The 22309-nt window shown below is 44.0% G+C and overlaps 1 protein-coding gene and 2 long non-coding RNA genes across 8 annotated transcripts; 2 read left to right on the top strand and 1 right to left on the bottom strand.

Annotated features, from left to right (window-relative positions):
* Nucleotides 1-77: 77 nt before the first annotated feature.
* LOC133654015 (collagen alpha-1(II) chain-like) lies at nt 78-20861 on the bottom strand. Its single transcript, XM_062053951.1, has 53 exons — nt 20588-20861; nt 18396-18412; nt 18288-18320; nt 17755-17787; nt 17576-17629; nt 17328-17420; nt 17027-17104; nt 16612-16656; nt 16437-16490; nt 16275-16328; nt 16089-16142; nt 13996-14049; nt 13831-13884; nt 13706-13750; nt 13571-13624; nt 13439-13483; nt 13295-13348; nt 13112-13210; nt 12967-13011; nt 12789-12887; nt 12650-12703; nt 12447-12554; nt 12304-12357; nt 12089-12187; nt 11963-12016; nt 11628-11726; nt 11469-11522; nt 11318-11371; nt 11191-11244; nt 10994-11047; nt 10322-10366; nt 10016-10114; nt 9778-9885; nt 9638-9691; nt 9497-9550; nt 9133-9186; nt 8474-8527; nt 8282-8389; nt 8135-8188; nt 7644-7697; nt 7403-7564; nt 7212-7319; nt 7006-7113; nt 6846-6899; nt 6628-6735; nt 6491-6544; nt 6273-6380; nt 6143-6196; nt 5520-5627; nt 5146-5434; nt 2397-2584; nt 2076-2318; nt 78-1993 (listed from the first exon to the last, which is right to left on the bottom strand). Exons 1-53 carry the CDS (start codon nt 20676-20678, stop codon nt 1847-1849), a joined length of 4254 nt encoding a protein of 1417 aa, XP_061909935.1. The 5' UTR covers nt 20679-20861; the 3' UTR covers nt 78-1846.
* LOC133654018 (uncharacterized) lies at nt 6171-7570 on the top strand. Of its 2 annotated transcripts, none has more exons than XR_009826814.1 (6): nt 6171-6385; nt 6480-6572; nt 6658-6777; nt 6860-6922; nt 7017-7126; nt 7214-7570. It is a non-coding gene; the product is annotated as an uncharacterized LOC133654018 (long non-coding RNA). The 2 variants fall into 2 exon arrangements; XR_009826815.1 differs by having other exon boundaries at nt 6999-7126.
* LOC133654016 (uncharacterized) lies at nt 11942-21536 on the top strand. 5 transcript variants are annotated; one of them, XR_009826811.1, is made up of 14 exons: nt 11942-12008; nt 12100-12207; nt 12292-12361; nt 12461-12572; nt 12670-12768; nt 13123-13371; nt 13441-13608; nt 13697-13931; nt 14016-14071; nt 16094-16191; nt 17005-17118; nt 17351-17469; nt 17596-17793; nt 20772-21536. It is a non-coding gene; the product is annotated as an uncharacterized LOC133654016 (long non-coding RNA). The 5 variants fall into 5 exon arrangements; XR_009826810.1 differs by having other exon boundaries at nt 13126-13371; nt 13697-14071; XR_009826813.1 differs by having other exon boundaries at nt 13123-13367; nt 13697-14071.
* Nucleotides 21537-22309: the final 773 nt, after the last annotated feature.

Genomic DNA, 22309 nt, shown 5'->3' with positions numbered 1-22309 from the left:
CTCTTGAAAACCCTAAACTGGGGGGATGGCTTGGAGGGGGGTGGCTCGGATGGTAGAGTGGCCGTGCCATCAACTTTAGGGTTCCAGGTTGGATCCCAGCTTTTGCCATCCTAGCCACATGTTTTGTGTCCTTGGGCAAGACACTTCACCCTTGCCCCTGATGGGTCATGGTTAGGGCCTTGCATGGCAGCTCGCACCATCAGTGTGTGAATGGGTGAATGTGAAAATAGTGTCAAAGCGCTTTGAGTGCCTTGAAGGTAGAAAAGCGCTTTACAAGTATTATCCATTTACCATTAAAGCTGCTGTCAACCAATGAGCTGTTAGTTCAAACCAAGCCACTGATCCCCAGCCACACCCTGAAACCAGGGAAATGTACCTGTATGACAACACACTAGCGAGCCACAGTCTCAATCTTTCACACAGTCTTACAAATGCTTAATGGAACGATTGACCGTATCTAATAGAAATATAGCACAAAAATAGTTAAAGCACCCACCTAAATATTTATTTTTTGTTATGGAAAAAAGGAGAAAACATGTCCACGCCTGTGATTTTTTTATTGAAAAGTCAAACAAAAATACACTTCTTCATTCTGTTTTCCTTTTATTTCCAATTTACATCAATAAGATGTGTAACAAAAACAAAACGGATCATAATAAAATTAATTTAAAAAATTTACACACCCTCACACACACAGAGACGCCCCACCCTGGTTGTTATTGGGCCACTTGGTTCAGCTTTGGTGTGGACTTCAGTGACGGTCTTGAAGTAGCCCCGGTCTTCAACTGTCTTAACTCGACGGCTCGCTTCCTCCAGGGTGGAGTGTGAGTGTGTGGTGTGAAGCTAGTGGGAATTAAGGGTGGGGGTGAGGGGTGGTCTTTTGGTAGAGACGAAATTACAGAACTCATAGCACCTTCTGAAGAGAGAGCAACCCAAAGCATAGATGACCATATTAGATCTGCCTGGTCATAAAATATTTGCGATCATCTGTACATTGTCCCTATGTTTTTCAGCGTGAGGTAGCTTCAAACCATCTGGATGACTACAATAAAAGGCAGAGTTGCTTGGGATTTTTTCAAAGCAATTTTTTTGGATGAGAGTAAATTTCCCTCCTCTGATGGGCAGTGAAGGGGTACAAGACTTGGAGACATACACCCCAAATGTAACCGCACTTTCCAAAAAGTGTTGGTGTGCATATCAACACATGTACACACATTATGTGGAAATACATATAAAAACTATCTGGTTGCTTACAGTATAAACAGACCTTTACAACAATAGAACCAAGGCTTTATAATACACAGTAAAGGTTTTGCTCCTGCTCACGATGGACAGGCGTGGAGTACCTAGAGTTTGAGAATATTTTATTGGTCTGCACAGATTGAAAATGCCATATTAGTGTGATGGGAGGGAAACGGGGAAGGAGGTGGAGTAGGACTGGAACAGAGGTTGTGCGGCTGCTGTTTAGTGGGAAGGGGCTTGTTGTACTTACAAGGTGAACCCCTCCAGTCCTACCTCATCTCTGCCCATTCAGGTGATACAATAAATAAGTGACATCAAGTCATGTTTCAGTTCTCCACAACTTGGTCCCTCTCTTTTTCCGGACTCATTCCTGTCAACAGTGGGCCATGGGAAACATGACTGGATCTCAGGAGGCGGGTTGAGAGAGATGTACACTTATTGCAGATGCCCTTCAGTGCCATCATCCAACTTGGAGAGCACTTCGCTGTGAGATCAATTTTCTTTTATCATTTCCAGTCTTCTTTATTGTAGAAGTGTGTGTAGTGTTTCATGGTGGAGTTTATTTCATTCCTGTTATTCTGGGGGGTCACTGTGATATTCCACTTTACAAAAAGCAGACCGGGCCTACATCCAAGCCAAACTCCTGATCCGCTCCTCCGATGTCCATAGGAGCAATGTCCACGATGGGCAGACGGGAGGTTTTCTGTGTTTTGTACTCAAAGACAGTCTTGCCCCATCGGCCTGTGTGTTTCTGTTGGTAGAAAATCAAGGAACATTTCAGCCAACTCCTTTATGGAGAGGTCCTTGAAATTGTTTTCTGGCATTTTGCTTACCTTGCAGCCGTCCTCCATTACGCCATATGTGAAGCGACTGTTGCCCTCTGCACGGATCTCCACATCATTGGAGCCCTGCAGCAGCAAAGCCTTCTTCAAGTTGCCGGTGGCCTGGTCCATGTAAGCGATGCTGTTCTTGCAGTGGTAAGTGAGGTTCTGGGATGCCTCATTGGACAGAAGCCTCAAGAAGGTCAGCTGGACACTGGCGGCATTTGCAGCAGGGCCATCCTGAGCGTAGCTGAACTGTAGAGACAATTGTAGAGATTGTTAGAAACCTTTGAGAAAAGTCTTCATCATTGTTATCTAATAGAGTAGACTCACATGGAATCCTCCATTCATGGTCTCGCCAAACCAGATGTGTTTCCGATCCTTGCTCTTACTGGACCACCAGGACTTCTTGGGTACTTTGGCGATGCTCGGGTAGACGCAGGTCTCTCCAGTCTCCATGTTGCAGAATACCTTAATGGCATCAGCTATGCTTCCAATGTTGGGATCCACCCAGTAGTCACCTTAACGACAGACAAAAGCAGGGGGTTGAAAGCCTGAATTCTACTTTGGAAATCTGTGACTTAAATTTTTCTGAGGGTGCTACCCTTTTAGGGGAGCTCTCTTTCTGTTAACACAATTCTTTGTTCCACTTATTATCTGACCTCAAGGTGCCTAAGAACTGAGCCATGTGGAACTCCACCTTATTGTAGCTGGATGTTTATTGCAATATATTTTGCAGAATTCTGGAGTCTTGAAATGATCATTTTCATGAGTATTTTGATAAACAAAGTAGTAAAATCCTTGCAAATCTATTTTTATTTCCAGTAATATTTTCTCATGTTTTGAACACTTCGGTGGTGAGTCTGCTCCAATGGTAGGGGAGGATGTCGGACAGACCTGGCAGACCCAAACCTGTAGTGAGGGTCTGCTGGGAATGTCTGGCAGATTCTCCCATCAGAGATAATTTCAATTGCCACCTACGAACTGTTTATGAGGGAGGCGTTGGATATTGAGCTCTAGTGGATCATGTTCCGTGCCTCTATTGTTGAGGCAGCCGATCGGAGCTGTGGCCGCAAGGTGGTCGGTGCCTGTTCTGGCGATAATCCCAGAACCCGCTGTGGGCACCAACGGTGAGGGACGCTGTCAAGCTGAAGAAGGAGTCCTATCGGGTCCTTTTGGCTCATGGGACTCCGGAGGCAGCGGGCAGGTACCGACAGGCCAAGCGGATTGTGATTTTGGTGGTTGCAGAGGCATAAACTCGGACATGAGAGGAATTCGTAGAAGCAATGGTGGACGACTTCGAAGCAATTCTGGAACACCATTCGCCACCTCAGGAGGGGGAAGCAGTGCACTGTCAAAATTGTGTATATTGGAGACAGTGTGCTGCTGACGTCAACTGGGGATGTGAATCGGTGGAAGGAATACTTCGAAGCCCTCCTCAATCCCACCTACATGTCTTCCAATAAGGAAGCAGTGCCATGGGACTCCGCAGTGGGCTTTCCTATTTCTGGGGCTGAGGTTGCCGAGGTAGTTGACAAGCTCCTCGGGGTGGATGAGATCTGCCCGGAGTTCCTTAAGGCTCTGGATGCTGTGGGGCTGTCCTGGTTGACAAAACACTGCAGCATTGCATGGACATCGGGGCGGTGCCTCTGAATCGGCAGATTAGGGTGGTGGTTCCTCTATTTTAAAAGGGGAACCGGAGTGTGTTACAATTATCGTGGGATCACACTCCTCAGCTTTCCCCGGTAAGGTATATTCCGGTGTACTGGAGAGGAGGCTACGTCGGACAGTCAAACCTCGGATTCAGGAGGAGCAGTGTAGTTTTCGTCCTGGTCGTGGAACTGTGGACCAACTCGATGTTCTCGGTAGGATCCTTGAGGGTGCATGGGAGTTTGCCTAACCTGTCTACATGTGTTTTGTGGACTTTAAGAAGGCATTCGATCGTGTCCCTCGGGAAGTCCTGTGGAGAGTGCTCAGATAGTATGAGGTATCGGACCGCCTGATTGTGGTGGCCCGCTCCCTGTATGATCTGTGTCAGAGCTTAGTCCGCATCGCCGACTTAGGCAGTAAGTCGTACCCGTTTCCAGTAAGGGTTGAACTCCGCCAGGGCTGCCCTTTGTCACTGATTCTGTTTACAACTTTTATGGACAGAATTTCTAGGCGCAGCCAGGGCATTGAGGGTGGCTGCAGGATTAGGTCTCTACTTTTTGCGGATTATGTGGTCCTGCTGGCTTCATCTGACCAGGATCTTCAGCTCTCACCGGATCAGTTCGCAGCTAAGTCTGAAGCGACTAGGATGAAAATCAGCACTTCCAAGTCAAAGTCCATGATTCTCGCCTGGAAAAAAGGGTGGAGTGCCATCGCGGGGTTGGGGAGGGGATCCTGCCCCAAGTGGAGGCATTCAAGTACCTCGGGGTCGTGTTCACGAGTGAGGGAAGAGTGGATCATGAGATCAACATGCGGATCCGTGCAGCGTCTGCAGTTACGCAGACCCTGTATCAGTCCGTCGTGGTGGAGAAGGAGCTAAGCCAAAAGGTAAAGCTCTCAATTTACCGATCGATCGTCCCTATCCTCACCTATAGATGAGCTTTGGGTTAGGACCGAAAGGACAAGATCACGGGTATAAGCGGCCGAAATGAGTTTTGTCCGTCAGGTGGCGGGGCTCTCCCTTAGAGAGAGGGTGAGAAGCTCTGTCATCCGGGAGGAGCTCAGAGTAAGCCCCTACTTCTACACATCGAGAGGAGCCAGATGAGGGGGTTAGGTCATCTGGTCAGAATGCCCCCTGAACGCCTCCTTGGGGAGGTGTTTAGAGCGCGTCTGACTAGTAAGAGACCACAAGGAAGACCCAGGACACGGTAGAGACACTAATTCTCCCAGTTGGCCTGGGAACGCCTAGGGATGCCCCGGAAAGAGATGGATGAGGTAGCTGGGGAGAGGGAAGTCTGGGCTTCTCTGCTTACGATGCTGCCTCCGTGACCCAACTTTGGATAATTAGAAGTAGATGGATGGATGGATGGATGGACGTTTCAAAAATACTGTACACAATACTGTAACGCCTTTATCACATATGTACTCCACTTACCGCTCTTCCAGTCAGGGTGGCTCAGTTTGAGATCTCTGCAGGAGCGAGTTGGATTCTTCTGGGAGCCATCGGGGCTGCGCAGGTTCTCAATCTGGTTGTTGAGCGACTTGAGCGTGGAATCAACCTCAACATCATGCTGTCTGTGGGAGCTGGAAGCCTCATCAGCCCTCATGTACCTCAGAGGATCGGGAGACTTCTCAGTCTGTCCCAGACCAGCGAAGGCGGACATGTCTATGCCAGGGCCTGGAGGGCCAGGCGGGCCAGGAGGGCCAGCATTTCCAGGGGGACCCTAAAGAAGATAAGAAAATGGATAATGTTTAACTGAAGAAATACTAAACAAAGTGGAGGGTATGGACTATGACGTTGCTACATACAGCTGGGCCAGATTCTCCAGAGCGTCCACGAGGTCCGGGTGGTCCAATGGGGCCAGGCTGTCCATTAGATCCATCTTTGCCAGCAGGTCCTGTAGGTCCATGTGGTCCCTAAAGCAACAGTGTGTGTTAAACCACAAGCAAAAGGGGGCAATTCCTTGTGATGAACTTTAAAGTGCAAAACTTTCATCATTTTCTGATGAAGCATATCAAATGTGCTTGCAGTTTCCCTCTATTACGTCAATCACCTCCAGGCCTTTGCCTTATTATGCATGAAGATAATTTATATAGTGACATTTTATTTCATTTCTCTTATCATAACTCCTGTGCTTAACTAATCTACAAGAGATATTACAGCCCATTTTGGATCTAAGCAGGAGTTCCTATCCTATCTGTCAGCCTCTTTTCCGCACACTGAATAATTACTTAATGCCTGCACTGCCCATCTTATCTCACTGGTAGGTAATTAAAGCCCTCGCACTTTGCTGTGCCCATCTTCACCAATTGGAGATTGGAGAATTGCACAGAGGCTGACCTGTGACCCCCATTAAAACCCTCAATATCTTCGTAGTCAAAGCTTTTGTATGGGAAGTTTGTGAGACCCATTTATTTTCTTTTATGCATACCTTAGCTCCGCTTGGTCCTGCAGGTCCAGCAGATCCCGAATCTCCAGCGGTACCCTGTTGGACAAGATGATAACACATTTAAGAACAAAGAAGATTAAAGACGCAGAAGTCAAGGCTATGAATTCCTTACGGGAGGTCCAGGAAGACCCTGCAAACCGGTGAATCCTCTGTGACCCTTCTGTCCTCTCTCACCAGTCTCACCACTCTCTCCCTTATCTCCACGTGGTCCTTGGGGACCCTGGGGTAAAGAAATGAATTCTTAGAATGTATAACTTCCAGTGGCACTCAACTATAATCTTACAATCTGAAGCCAACTAAAAGTTTTCATTTTGTGTAGATGTTACTCACAGCCATTCCTCGTGCGCCAGCAAGTCCAGGTGGTCCTGAAGGTCCTTGTGCACCCTGAAGATAAAATAGTTATTTTCTTACAGTATATATACTCATTATGTACAGCAAATGTTCAATTGGCTTGTTGTGTTACTTACAGTCTCTCCTCTGTCTCCCTGCTTGCCAAGAGGTCCAACAGGTCCAGGGGCACCGGGACCACCAGGAGCACCAGGGGCACCAGCAGGACCAGAGTTTCCTCGTTCTCCCTATAGAAGATCACCAAGTGCCGATTTATTGGCTGCCAACAGGTTATTCCAGCATAGAACTAGATACTATATACTCTTTTCTTAGGGTGGCCTGGACAATTTTCTCTTACCTTGATTCCAACAGATCCGTCCCTACCAGGTGGTCCATCTGATCCAGGGGTACCCTGAAACACAGAAATACAATTAAGTAACTCACTCTACTGTATTAATTATTCATGTAAATATAATAGTGAATGTAGTTGGTTTATCTTAAGTCATCATAGTTCACACCTCTCTTCCAGTCTCTCCAGAAGGTCCAGTAAGTCCAGGGGGTCCTACAGGTCCAGGAGGTCCACGGTCACCAGAAGAGCCAGGTCCTCCTTGTTTACCAGGCTCACCCTAAAAACAAGAAGTATATATTTTCATAAGTCCTTTTTTCTTAGTTTCTTTGAGACCATTTAACCAGAATTGACACTCCTCAATGATCTTGGACTTACAGAAGGTCCAGGAAGGCCAGGGAAGCCTCTCTCACCACGCTGTCCAGGCAAACCAACAATACCACGAGACCCAGCCAGACCCTGAGGACCTGAAGGTCCGTCAGCACCCTACGGAGACAGAAAGGATAGGATCTCGCCCCGCTTTCTTCATAGCAATTGGAAACGTAATTCAGTCTGTGAGGAGAACTCACAGGGGGTCCATCTTCTCCGGGCTCTCCCTTCTCTCCTTGTCCGCCAGCGGGTCCTCGAAGACCAGCATCTCCATGTCTTCCTGGGGGTCCAGCGTCACCACGGGCACCCTTTGGTCCGTCTTTTCCAGAAGGGCCAGCAGGTCCAACAGCACCAGGGTTGCCCTGTGATAGATATAACATGATTGGTGAGTCGGAAAAGTTTTAGAATTATTTCATTTTTGGCTTTTTGTAAAATACTTACATTAGGACCAGGAGATCCAACTCTACCAGCAGCACCAGGGAAACCAGTGGCCCCCTGTCAAGCACAGGCAGTGTTAAACATTACCAAATGTTCATAATCTATCATTAATAATTGTTCAATCTGCAACTTTGTGCCAGCGAAATACTGTCTTAATTTTTTTATTATACACAAACCATGTGAGGTGCAAATTTCTGTCTGGTTTATTAATTCATGATACAATTGATGTTTGGAATTTAATTGTCGGAAAGCCATGGTCCATATTTCAAAATCCTTTAACCAGTCTAATATAGGGATGTGTGGGAGTGACTACATTATTTAATACATATTTCAACTATAATGCTAAATATCTACATTTGATTGAATCAAATAGTGGTCACACCAATCTTTAAAACCCTTAGTTACAGCTTTCCTTTGCATGAATAACATTAGCAGTTTGAAAGTAATAATTCTGGTATTTCTGTTTATAGACTTTGTTACTTGGTGTAACTTACAGGAGCTCCCTGAGCACCACGTGCACCTTTAGGTCCAGACACACCAGTTGGGCCCTGGAAAAGAGAAATATATTAAAACTCAAACCACATACATTTAAATACACTTCCTGTGCACTCATGGCTTTAATTTGGAGGCTGAGTACCCACCACAGGTCCGGGTGCTCCGGATGGTCCTTGAGGTCCGGAAACACCAGCCTCTCCTTTCTGTCCTCCCTCGCCAAGCTCTCCTTTGGCACCAGGCTGACCATCTGCTCCCTGGATGTGTCAAAAAAAGGATCAACAATGGCATGTTTGATGGAGAGCATGTCAAAACAGTAAAGGTCCTTTAAATGTACTTACAGGAGGTCCAGCAAAGCCAGCAGGCCCAGGAGGACCTCCCTCGCCACGGTCACCCTGCGGGCAAATAGAGAAGTCTCAATCAGGAAACACTGTTTTCTGTTAGTCTTGTAATGATTTGTGCTTGAAATAAACGCTCAAGAACGATCATGTCAGTGTAACAAACTATCTACAACTAACTTACTTGATGTAATGCAAATTACAATTACAAGCTTGAGGTTGGTTGCAAGAGTTCAATTAAAAGTTTTTACAGTCATCAACTAAGCATATTGTACCTCTTGCTATCTAATACTCCGTGTATAAAGAATGAACAAAAAAATGCAAAATTTACTTATTACATTGAACGCAAAGTATCTTGCAGCACAATATTGGTTAAAAAAACTATATTAAATGAAAATGTGATTGCATTTTTGTATCCCTCAGTCCCATGCATACAGCATGTTTTTTTGTAATGTGGATATTGACTAGATGTATATTCACAAAACAAATCTAATTTGTTTTTCTTTGTTTTTAGAAAACCATAATCTTCTTACTGAAAGAGTTTTCAAGATACCCAACTAAACGTCCTATCGAAAGTTTACAAAAACATACGAGAAATATTCTCCCTCCTTGCCATCTTTTTTTTTTTACGTAGCCAATGTTGCACAGGGGGATATACTCACAGGGGCACCACGGACGCCAGGAGCACCAGAAGGCCCAGAAGGTCCAGTCTCACCCTGGATAGAAGAGAAACAATCAAGTTAATTATATTCAATAACACAGATTTTAGATCAGGGGTCTTCAATTACATGTATCCAAGGGTCAGTAGGGGCCAGTATCATTAAAATGTAATTTCCCATTGATCTATCTAGACACTCACAATGTATCTCCTCAAATAATGAGTGGTTTCGGTACAACTGTATGGCTTCGATATGTAAGATATGTGATGTTTGACGAGCCGACTATTGAGGACCCTTTACTTAGATGGTATATTACATGTGCAGGTTTATTGCTTTAAAAATCCAGAAGTTACAGGATCAGTTTTACCTTGGCTCCATTGGGTCCAGCTGGGCCAGGAGGACCAATGGGACCAGTCAAACCCTGAGGAAGATCAAAGCAGGGCTATAATCTGTGATTGATACATAAAAAATAAAAAAAAACACAACAGACAATCCCTTTTGGACTCACTCTAGAACCGTCTTTTCCAGGAGCTCCCTCAGGTCCCTTTGCTCCATTGTCGCCCTGTTGGAAAAATAAAAAATCGCAAGTCAACCATATGAACAATTTTAATGAGGTGAAAATGACAAGTTTTTAAAGAAGACATTTACTCTGTCTCCTTTGGGTCCTGGGATGCCACCAGCTCCTCTCTCTCCAGGCATACCCTGCAGGCCGGGGGGTCCCTGGGATCCAGCACTTCCAGCTGGTCCAATGGCACCCTAACATAAGAGTACATCACATGCCAGTTTATTTTAGCACAGCATTCAACATAACTCCTTTTGGTTAAGAGCTATATAACTTGAAGATTAAGAGTGAGTGGACCCTGAAATTCTGTAATTATTCTCTTACCTTGGGTCCATCACTTCCAGGTGTTCCAGGAAGTCCACGAGGTCCCTGAAGACCCTGAGGACCAGCACCACCCCTCTCGCCAGGGAAACCACGTTCACCCTTTTAGGACAGAGGTACACTGACTTAATTGAAGAAACTCGATATGAATGCAAACACATGTATTTTTGTACTGTATACAAAAAACGGTATCAGTGTATGTGTTGAATATCATTATAGTACACAAAGAAATACATTTGGTAGCACTACATCAATCGTGTGCATGTATTTTGTCTTTGAAATGGTAGATAAAAGAACAGGAAAACTCACTCTAGGTCCAACAGCCCCAGGAGCTCCACCCTCTCCAGGAACACCCTGCAGAGAGAGACAGGAAACAGGTTCATTCAAGGTTACGCAATAATTTTATACTCAGAGATGTTTTGTTTTGTACCACCTCTGTGCGGATGTCTTAGTTGGCTTTAGCACCAAAAACTATTCATCAATGTCCAATAGAAAGCCAGCAAAGGGACACGAAGATGTTTATCATTGGGAAAATGCAAGTTAAAACAAACCCATCTTGACATGAAGTGGCCCACACTCTTCATCTACAGGTGAAGGAAATGTACCGTATAATTTCCGGCCTATAATGAGTACCTAAATATAAGCCGCATCCATCTAATTTTTGGACTACTTTTAATTTGTACATATATTGTCTGCACTAGTTTATAAGTGCAGACATTGAAACATTAAATAATTACACAGGCGCTTAGGGCTGTGTTTTGTGCATTTTGTTTATTCCTGGCTGAATTATTGTGTGAATTTCATTGGTCCACACCACCGTGACTATGCTAATTTATTGGTGGCATGTGAAGCTCGTGAACCCGGAAAAAATCCATACATTAGCCAAATCATTGTTTATGCACAGGGGTTCAAAGTGTAGGGAAACAAAGTAGTGACTTACAGCTAGGAAATTATGGTATGTTGCACTGAAACATTTCTCACCGAATCTCCGGGTTTTCCAGCCTCTCCTGGGGAACCACTTGGTCCAGGAAGACCCTGTATAACAAAAACGTTGCATCATTTTATCTGGTGAGTTTAACTGTGCATCAGTGCAGAGCTCAATCTTGTCTTTCCAAGATAGCACTTTGAAGCATTGCTTGTGTTCAAATGTGATTGTGGGGTTTGAAGACGTGACCAACCTGGAAGCCAGAAGGTCCAGGCTGACCTTGCTCTCCTCTCTCTCCAGCAGGTCCCTGAGATACAACATAAAAAATGTCCAACCAAAAACAAGCAGATTTTTTTTTACATGTAGAATTAAGCACTTACAGCAGGGCCGGGTGGGCCAGCAGATCCAGTCTCACCATCTTTTCCAGGCAGACCCTGTCCACAAAAGTTAGGTTAAGTTAAGTTAGTTAATTTCATAAGAATATCTTATAAAGCAATCAATGTGATGTTTTAAAGGCCATGTAGTACTTACTCTCAGACCAGTGCGACCCAAAAGACCTTTTTCTCCAGCCTTTCCAGGCTCACCCTGTTTAATAGAAATCAATCAGCTACAGACACTCTACTTTTGTGAACAAAATTCAAATTAAACGTTGCAGTATAGACTTGTATAACGCAATTCTGACAAACGTACATTGGCTCCTTTTGGACCGGGGAATCCCATCACTCCTGGCTGTCCACGGGCTCCCTGAGGACCAGGTGGGCCGGGGCGACCGTCCTCACCAGAGGCGCCCTGTGGTGATCAAAGAAACACAAAATAAGACTCAGAGTCTGCAGATCAAGATATATGTATATCAACTAACTGTAAATGTAAGGAAATCAAAATCAAACATCAAGTGCTGTCTGGTACATCAATACCATTAACCACTAAAGTGGGTGGCATTGACTGAGACCCTTTTTTTCCAAAAGAGTTCATGGCCAAAGTTCGACATTTCTACATTGTGCAGTGAAGTAACAACTGGTACTCACAGAAGGTCCAACTTTGCCTTGAGGACCAGAATCTCCAGGACGGCCTGTAAGACCCTGAGAAAGGGAAAGCAAATTGTGAGACCATTGAAGATGTGAGTGGGTGACGCTGACTTCATTTTCACTCACTCTTGCTCCAGGAAGACCTGACTCCCCTGTGCGTCCGGGGTCACCTGTAGCACCCTTAGGCCCAGCAGCACCAGGAACACCACGGTCACCTGGGGAACCCTGAAGAACACCAAACCCAAGTTGAGACAGACATCACTCATTGTCAACAACATGATTTCTCAAGCTTAGTGAAACACTTTAAACAGTACTGAATATTAAAACAGTGCAGCACCCACCTTAGCACCTGCAAGACCATCTTGACCAGGGAATCCACGGTTGCCAGGGGCGCCCTAAGTATGAGCAAAACAAATATCATCAGACATATTATGAAGTAACTGCAACTGATTCATCATGCAAGTTACTTAGGGCTAATCCTTACTCTCTCTCCCGGAGGTCCAAGTGGTCCAGCTGCACCAGGTTCTCCTCTAGCGCCTCTCTTTCCTTCCTCGCCAGCAGGACCGGGTCCACCAAGGGGACCAGCGGGGCCCTGGAAAGATCAGGTTATGTCAGTGAACAGTAGCATTTCCCTAGTTTAATTCTAATTAGAGTTTTAGTCCATATTAAGTAAAAATAAACACTTACCAGCTCTCCCTTTGGTCCAGCTTCACCTTTAAATCCAGGAAGACCAGGGTCACCCTAAACCAGAAGATGAGAAGACCGCAAGGGATGAGTGTTTCTGAGCAACTTCCAGAGCTATACAGGTGATTCTCAAGCAACTCACAGACTGTCCTTTGGGTCCCAGAGGGCCTGTTGCCCCTTGTGGTCCAGGAGGACCCCGAGGGCCGGGGAAGCCAGGAGCGCCAGCAATACCAGGACCTCCCTTGAAGGAACAACAAACAAAATGTCAGAACCAAGAGAAATTCAGAGGGAATATATGAAAATGAGAAGAGTGGACTTACAGCAGATCCTTTAGCTCCGGGGATACCATCAGTTCCGGGATTTCCCTGTTAAACACGGACAGAAGATAGTGGGTCACAATAAGAACTCGAGGACCATATAAAGAGCTTTTTGCTACATAAATCAATGTGGTGGGTCATGACAAACCGATGCCCCAGCAGGTCCGGGCGATCCTGGAGTACCAGCCTCTCCTCGGGGACCCTGTTGGCCTTCGGCCCCACGAGCTCCAGTTGGACCAGCTTCTCCCTGCCAGGACACAACAACAACATTTGTACCTCCATAAAGACATAACTATATATGTGTCACATAATGGAGGTCGTGAATACATACCTTGGCTCCTGGAGATCCGGGGAAACCAGGGGCTCCAGCCGGACCAACAGGTCCCTAAAGAAAGAGACAACCTGTAGGTCAGTACTGTATTTCAAATGCAAAATGAGTAGAATCCATTAAAGTAATAATAGGTAAGTGACTTACAGGCGGCCCGGCAGGTCCAGGCAATCCATCATTTCCACGAGCACCCTGTGGAGTTAGAACAGGACACTCAGGCCATTGAGTTGTCCCTTTCTAAAGGACAGGAAGCGTAAACAAGCTAAAAGGACAACTCACTGCAGTTCCAGCAGCACCTGGACGTCCCCTCTCACCAGGTAGACCACGTGGGCCCTGTAACAACAGACAATAATCGTTTGCTTTTGCATTGCATTGCACTTCTGTCAACATAAGTTTTATTTGTAGGACACTCACCATGGGTCCAGGGGCGCCATTCTCTCCAGAAGAACCAGCCTCACCCTGAGAAAGAAAAGAGCCTCAGATTAACCCGAAAAATTAAGAAAATCCAGTCATACTATTTTGAAAAGTGCTGCTCTCACCTTTGCACCAGCAGTGCCAGTCTCTCCCTTAGATCCATCCAGACCAGGGTGACCCTACGAAAAAGACGACAAGACTGGTGCCTCAAGCAAGCAGTATCATAGTGTGTCAGAATGTCTAAATATTGGCGCTGCTTCTCATGTGTAGGGCTGATGGACATCACTTACTCTGTGTCCTTTGAGTCCAGGAAGGCCAGGAGTTCCGGGGAATCCTCGAGCTCCCTGAAATTCAAAGAAGAGCAAAGTAATTCAAGTTTGCTTCCTCTTTAGTTGCCTCTCATCCTGTCAGTGAGTTTGTGTGAATGACCAAATCATTATTAAATAATACTGTATCTGCACTAGTCTGTGTAAGAGTAAAACAACTTGACCGCAAGAGGTCATCATTGCAATGATTTAACTAGGGTCGTGTATAAAGAGAATATGGCCAACTAAACAACAGGCGCCATGACTGCTACCAAGGACATGTGCGCCGGATACATGCGATTGCTGTCGTTTTGACGATAGTTTTTTTTAAATAAAGCAAAATATTACATCTATGTATAGTTCTAAACATACTCCAGCTCATAAACTTACCATAAAACATGCTTTTATCTCGTGAAGGTATAATTTTGCGGCCGTATTTGACGCAATCTGCTGCTACATTCTTGCAGTGTTTCGTGACCAGCTGGCACTCTAACACGCACCCGATGGTGCAATGAACGTAAAAAGTACACAGAACAACCAAAATAATAACTCATTACCCTCATTTTGCCAAAATCTTCTTTAGCTTTGAGCCAACAGTCATGGAAAAATTGGAACTTGTGTGTGAAGTATGTCAAATGAGGGCTGCCTACAATGTATTTGTAGTCACTGTATGTATCACTCATTATGTATTATTATATCTGATCTTTCTTTTTTGTAACATGGTAAGTAAATAAGTGTACTTTTACAGTTATTTCCCCATATGTCTGCACAATAACTCAGATATGGTTAAACTGGCGAGCAATAGAGAATATGGATTGATTATTTTGTATTTATAATTTTTTCATTATTGACATATTTTGGCCACTTTATGTTGTACATTTTTTATGAGATTTTCAGTTCACTTTCTCATCTATTATTACACCCAAAATGTGGTTTCTTTTACTCACTAATTGTCCGTCTATTTGTATTTGTATTTGTATTTGACTTTCTCTTATACTGTTATCAAATTGCATTATTTTAGTTTTGATGAGATTTAAAGATAACCTGTCTTTGTCATACCATCTCATACAAGTATTTATTTTTCCCGTATTATTTGTATTATATAATGTGTTCTCTCCTGAAGAAAACACAATCATTTACCTGACATAAGACACTGTGGCTCTCCAGTGTTGTTTGCAAACATTCACTTCCCATATCTGCTTCTCTCCGGGTTGTGGTTAAAGCAATGTAAAAGCTCTCCACAATTCTCACCGGTGGAGCAGTCCCATGCTGCACAACAGGGCATTTTTACACATCGAATGACTAATGAGGAAGCAGCGCAAACACATAGGATCAGCTCAAAGTTGGTAGTAGTCATGCCATGCGCCCCTTCGAGCTCTATTTTATCTTGCTGATTGTATTTTACCATATGTCCCGGCCAGAAATCTGCGTTCTAAGACCTCCAGCTTATTAGTGATTCCCAGAGCCCAAAAAAGTCTGCGGGCTATAAAGAGTTTTCTATTCGGGCTCCAGTACTGTGCAATGCCCTACCGGTCACAGTTAGATATACTACGTCAGTTGAAGCATTTAAGTACCATCTTAAAACTAATTTAAATACTTTAGTCTTTAAATAGACCCCTTTTTTTAGACCAGAATATCTGCTCCCTCTCCTGCGTGGAGAGGTTATCAGGTGGCCACGGTGGATGCGCTAGCTGATGCACAGACAGATTCCTCTATGTATCAGTTGGTGACGTCTCTGCACTGCTAACTTGTCTACATACAAGAGGATCCCCTGCACATCAGCGGTCGCTTCCAAGGTTTTCCATTGTTCCCATTGGGTTGAGTTTTTTCTTTCCCTGATGTGGGTTGTGGGATCAGAGCCGAGGATGCCGTCGTGGTTTGTGCAGCCCTTTGAGGCATTTGTGATTAAAGGTTATAAAAGTAAACTGTGATTGATTGATTGATAGTTACGTGAGTGCCTTTTGACCAATCATTGAGATCGCCTGAAACCGAGTTGGCCATATTCTCTTTACACACAACTCTGGATTTGACCAGGCATTTTCTGCATCCATTCAGTGAGTTATGTCTTTATCTCCAACCTGAGGTCCAGCAGGTCCACGTTCTCCAGATTTTCCAGGTTTGCCAGCCTCACCCTGGAATAAAACATGGAGTTGATGGGTTCTTCTTGAAATTCAGCAACAGGTACCTGCACTGCACTTTACTATTACTTATGCTCCTATGGCGGAACGATATTAAAGAGAGATAGAATATATCAGGATTCTTACATCACTTCCTGGTTTTCCAGAAGGCCCAGGTGGTCCACGGGGTCCCATTGCTCCCTGTTATCAAACAAACGATAGTAACCAAGTAATCTATCAGAGCAACTTTCTTACAAGGTTATTGAAAATGATGCAAATACAGTAGTTATATTTTAAGGCAATACTTACAGATGGACCAGCCTCTCCAGCCTCTCCAGGGCCGCCCTGGAAACCTTGTGGGCCCTACAAATACAATATCAAAGTACATTATTCATTGTTATACACTGTATGGTTTGTCCTTAACTAAGCAGTTATAATGGGTACTTGTATGTATGGAATTTAGTGCTATGATGAATACACTTACAGGGGCTCCACTTGGTCCAGGGGGTCCACGGGGACCCATTGGACCCTGCAAGAAAAACATAGTTGCAAATTAATAGTAAAAAAAAAAAAAGTAATCTACAAAACCCTGGTTTTGTAGATTAATTGCGACGGATTTCTAGAGCAATAACTATACCTTTTTTTTTTTTTTTTACATTTTCGTTATTAGTTTTGAAATGAATGAATCTGACTAACTACAAGTGTGAATGAATCATTATTAAAATATACTTGAACTGCACTAGTCTGTGTAGGAGTAAAACAACTTGGCCACAGGAGGGCATCGTTGCAATGATTTGACAAAGCATTTTTTGCATTAACCCTGAAAGCTGTCTTACATAATCATTATTTATTGATTATTTCCGATGTACCAAACCAGTGTACAGAGAAGCCGTACGTACCATCGGTCCTTGCATCACTCCCATCTGAGCACCTCCGGCCTTCTCATCAAAACCTTGAGCCATCTGTGCAGCAAAGTTCTTTAAAACAGAGAGTGAGAGTCAGTTTATCCTTGTCCTTGTCCTTAGTTTGTTTGTATTTGTTAGTAAAAATCACTGCAAGATCATTTTTATAAATTGGCATCGCCTTGGAGGTCAGCTGTCTGTTTTGTAACATTTAGTTTGTTGGCTTCTTGTGCATCAACAAAATTAATGTATTATTATAATGATGTATTATAATGTATTACATGAACCACATGCTTACCCCTCCGAGTCCTGCGGGTCCAGGTGGGCCAGGGGGTCCGGGGTTTCCGGGGATGCCGGGCTCGCCATCTCTTCCACGAGGTCCAGAATTTCCCTTGGGAAAAAATAGCAGGACACTGAATCACAAGCCGCAATGATTTGAGGTCAGGAGAAGGCAACGCTATACGGAATGATAATCTTTAGTGCATGGATATTTGCAATTACAATGTAATAATAGAATAATCTGAGTCTTAATTATTGCTCTCATACCTTGTCACCCTTTGCGCCAGCTGGTCCACGAGTTCCCTGGTCACCTGGGGGGCCCTGCAAGAGCAAAAATATCCCAAGTCAGCGACATTCCAAGTGTGGCTAACACCTGCTCGCACCACTTTATACCAAGAAACAGCTTTTAGCAGCCTGCATGGATCCTAGAAGAACATAACACTTACCATTGGACCTGCTGGTCCTCTTGGTCCTACAACCTGCAGGTGAGAGGGGGGGGGATAATGTTTCTGTGCATATTTAAGACCTTTGAACATTTTCATAATAATAATAACATTATGATTTGACTTGACTTGACAAGTTTGGCTAAAGACTTCACTTCTGCTTAAACTATGCTGTGTGCACCTGTTTATGTATGTCTGTGTATGTGTGTTGACTATGAATTTACTGAGAGGATGGAAGAAGATCTGATGGGGGTCAATGTGTCTCAGGAATGCAGGATTTATCTCATTTAATACAAAGTGTAACAAGGGACTCATGGAGATAATCCATATAGATCACTTGCCTCTTTTGGGGAATTATTTTAAAGGAACAACTAAATGAAAGATTAACTGATGGCTTAATGGTGCACCTTGAGCGTTTAAAATAGTACTCATCTCCCATAAGTTTTAATGAATTCAACATTCAGTACTTATTGTGTTGTCATTTAGTTTTATGGAGTGTATTTCAAGTCTCACAGCCTCCTCAAAGATCTACTCACATCTGCGATATCGCCAGGTTCACCTTTCTGGCCCTGGTTGATAAAAGAGAGCAATAGTAAGAAAAGCTTCATTTTCTAACCAAAATAAGTATTTTCCCAAGGCCTCACCCTAGCGCCAATTGGTTCTGATGTGGTCGGTGGATGAGAGATCAGGGAAAAAAAGAAACAACACATGTAAAAAGCATTTCAAGACATTGTATGGATTACACTTTATTTACTTTTGGGGGAGAAAACACAAAAAAATGCATATTATGATGCTACCAATTCCCAAACAGGCCAAGAACCCATCTAGGTTAGTGGAATGAGAAGGGGGCTGAAGCAGAAGCAAGCGTGTGATGATTGTAAAGAAAAAAATCGACAAAGAAATTGATTATTCTCATATAAAGAAAGAGCCTCATGGTGGAGTTTTGCTCATTTTAATTAAATAAAATTTGATGAGTTAGATGGCGTCATTGTGTTCCAGAATCCTTCTGATGGCGCCCCCTTGAAACAAAGGGCTTCCTAGCAAGCCTTCATTACAACTTTGACACAATAACTCATCATGCTGAAGTCCAATGAATTGATGGGAATAGATAAAGGTGCACGTCTGGTGATGATTCATACCCCGATTGTTGGGATCACTCATGTATCGGACAGTTTAGTCAAGGGAAGGATGTTGTGTAATGGAATATCAACCTTAAGGGAATGTTTAAGGACCTCATAGATCAAAGTGCATTTAAGTTGTGATCATGCAGCCTTACCCATTCAGTGATGTTAGAGGCAGACAACTAAAAACAAGTAATTTATTTATGGGTAAGGGAATAAATAAATGACAACCACTGCCATCAGCGGGGCACATGGGCCAGCACTCTCCAGATGGGACGATGGGTTTGGCATACTCCCTCATGTCCTCGCAGATTATCTCATCACACAGAACCGCTCCGCTGTCACACACACATATTCGACACGGCTCTGGCTTCCACACATCCTTATCATTATACAGCTGGCCGTCCTGTGTGCAGACACCTGACCGCTCTGTGGTGACCAGCAAGGGGTGTGTGGCAGGTGGACAGGAGAGGAGGAGGAGAGGGGCAGTGAGATGGATGCGGAGAGAGTTAGGAAAAGTTGAGGAATTCAAAAGTGTAAATATTGTTTAAAAGTGGTCTCGGAAAGGGAGAGCGGGAGGGGAGAGGACCAGCGTCAGAATAAGATGGGAGAGGTGTGATTTGTAAGGTACTTTGCGGTAACAAATAAAAGCTTTGCAAGGGGCACACATTTTAAAAAGAGACTGTGAATGAAGTGGGGTTCATGAACTGAAGACTGGAAAGTGTTAAACATACCTCACAAACTTCAGCTAAAATAATTGCGTCCAAGAATTTGAAACTGTTGACTGAATATATTTAAAGTGTTGGGGCTCTGCTGCACCTTTGAATGAATGAACACTGTGCTCAATTGACAAGCCGCTGCCTTAGGTAAACAGGGGGTGTCTCCATCTGCACCACATTGCGGCGTCAAGCAGCAGTACAAACAAAAATTAAGAAAGGCTTGTTTGTCTGGCCTGACATACTGTAATGAGTTCTGTTTGCTTCACAGCTGACTGTCCTGGTTGCAGTTGAAAAAGGATGATAGAATGGAGATTAATTGCTATAATAACTCTATACTTAGGGACCTTCATCTGCTGACCCCCTGCTCTGCAGCCTGTCCTACTGTCACCTACAGAGTTATTAACCGCCAATGCCTTACTGCTACCCTTTGAGCCTGCTAGGCTTTGATCACACACTGCCTAACCCTGTCACTTCACATCACGACACAATGACCACTGAGTCTGCAATTAACAGTCACATTTATAGCCATTAGTCTTGGGCTGAGATTCTCAAATCCAACAATGTGAGCCCTGAACCGGTCCAAGAGTGTAAACAGTGCAGACAGCCAGAACTTTAGGTTGGCACCCAAAACGGTTTTGTTTACTAACCAATCATACATTAAACAGTAGCCAATTTTCTGAACCTAGTTGTTAAGCAATAGTCTAATTTTGGGTGTTTAGCTGAGAAAGTTTGGTCTTTGCAGTTTGATCCAGGTGAGTACAAATGAGCACTTTCACCTGGTCCTCCATCCCTCACAGATGGGCCTTGATATCCTCACTTAGTCTAGAGATGGAGAAACACTGTAATATTTAGAAAGAAAAAAACATCTTCCTACAGTTGTTATTAACACAACTGACTCTGTCTGGTAAACCTTTGTACAGCAGGAAAGTTGGTCATCATTTTTTTTCTGCAAGAAAATAAGTTATGGGTGGAGAAGAAGAAACTTGAAGTACTTACGGTCGTCTTCCTGACATCTGACCACAGCCAGTAATACAAGTTGGGATGCTGCAAGTAGCAGAACAGTCCTTGAGTCCACAAAGCCGAACATGTCTAAATATTAGACATGCAATAGCTCGGGTGAGAAGAAGTGAAGGTATGGATGAGACGTTCACTCAGTGCTGTGTTAAATGTGTGTTCCCAGAGATCGCCGGCACCATGCACTCAAACCCTCCAAAGACTAAGTGGAATCCAACGCGGGGCCCCAGCTGGCACTCTGCACCCACCGCGTCAGGGCAAGCACCGCGGTTTTATGTCCACTGTGCCTTGTATGGATCTTCGTATATTCCAAAATACCAGTCCTTCCCCCAGACCTCCTGTCAAGCTGAAACCTGAACCTTCCATCCCTCCCCTCAATCCTGCACCATCTACTCTCCCAGGGATTTTTTTTTTAACTCAAGCCCTCCTTCCTCCCTGACCTGCTTGGCCTGGCCAAGCGATGCACCTTCACTTTCATTACACTGAAAATGGATCTTGGGTGGACAGCGGGCCTTCTGATGGCTTCATACATATATTAACTGAAATACAACTAATAACCTTTGATAACCCTTCTCTAAACATGTTTATGTAATGTAATAAAGAACAATGCCAGGCTGCATTTCTAAATCCCATACTGCTTTACTACATGGGCACTAATTATGATGTGTTTTCTCTAGACATAATATACTGCCTTACTAAAATCTTTACTATAACAACCAGGAAAGTACACGAACATGTCTTTGCAGGCATGGCAGTACTTGAAAGCATTTGTGGATAAACAGTATCCTCAAAACCAAACGAGCTTGTATTGCAGACCACAAGAAAAGTCAAACTGTAAAGGAGCCACCGGCCCGATATCTCTTATGGGAACCAAGTACTGGGTCAGCAGGGTTGTTTGTTATGGTTTAGTCTGTGGATTAGGGATTTTTCTTTGGGTAATAGAAAAACTTGAAGTGCTCAACTCACCAATAGGGTTGTGCAGTCGTAATAAGTTGGCAGTTCCGTCCAACTTTCTTGAGTATTGCTATGTTTGAACAAAGGCAATTAGCAGGAAGTCGTGAAGAAGAGTCAAACATTCAGCGGAAGACTCAATTAAAGGGAGATTTACTTCGATGTAGGGTCCATTTTATTCTAGACTTCAATCATTGTGCACCCTTTCTATATAACGATTGCATTTGTTCCATTGCCACATTCCTCATAAAACAGCATATTTTTGTCACTACTGTCTTCAATGAAGCTGCAAGGTGATGAAACGTGATTGTAATCATGAAGCTCTCTGTTCCAGGTGAGGCAGCTTGAAAGCAGGTCTTTGTCATGCGCAGAGGCACAGTAATTCCAGGGTCGTAACCTTTTGGCGAGGCGCCATCATTCCGCATGCAGCAAAGAAAGATTTGGACCGGCCATCTAAAGTCCAGTCAGACAGTTCTATGCAGTAAACTCTGGTTTTCAGGTTGCAGTGATATTTGTAATTGTGTGAAGGGGCCGACGCTTTTACAATCTTTTAACCTTTTAACTAACAATGACTCCTAGAAATCCTACAATGTTTAATCAATAATCTTTGTCCTTTAAACCAGTGGTCCCCAACCACCGGGCCGCGGCCGGGTCGATTGGTACCGGGCCGCACAAGAAATAAATAAAAAAAATTCAAAATTATTTATTTATTTTTTATTAAATCAACATAAAAAACACAAGATACACTTACAA

The sequence above is a fragment of the Entelurus aequoreus genome, linkage group LG07, assembly GCF_033978785.1.
Source record: "Entelurus aequoreus isolate RoL-2023_Sb linkage group LG07, RoL_Eaeq_v1.1, whole genome shotgun sequence".
Taxonomy (NCBI): domain Eukaryota; kingdom Metazoa; phylum Chordata; class Actinopteri; order Syngnathiformes; family Syngnathidae; genus Entelurus; species Entelurus aequoreus.
The sequence above is the reverse complement of the archived record's forward strand: the minus strand, read 5'-3'. Positions and strand labels throughout refer to the sequence as shown.

Excerpts from the sequence above, each read along its gene's own strand:
- LOC133654015 (XM_062053951.1), bottom strand. The coding sequence starts at position 20,678 with ATGTTCGGCTTTGTGGACTCAAGGACTGTTCTGCTACTTGCAGCATCC. Across the intron at positions 13,751-13,830 it reads CTGGCACTGCTGGTGCAAAG|GGTGAGGCTGGTTCTTCTGG; the intron begins GTGAGAGCAGCA and ends TTTCTTTCTCAG. Across the intron at positions 12,704-12,788 it reads TGGGACCCAAAGGACAGTCT|GGTGACCCTGGTCTTCCTGG; the intron begins GTGAGTTGCTTG and ends CTTCTGGTTTAG.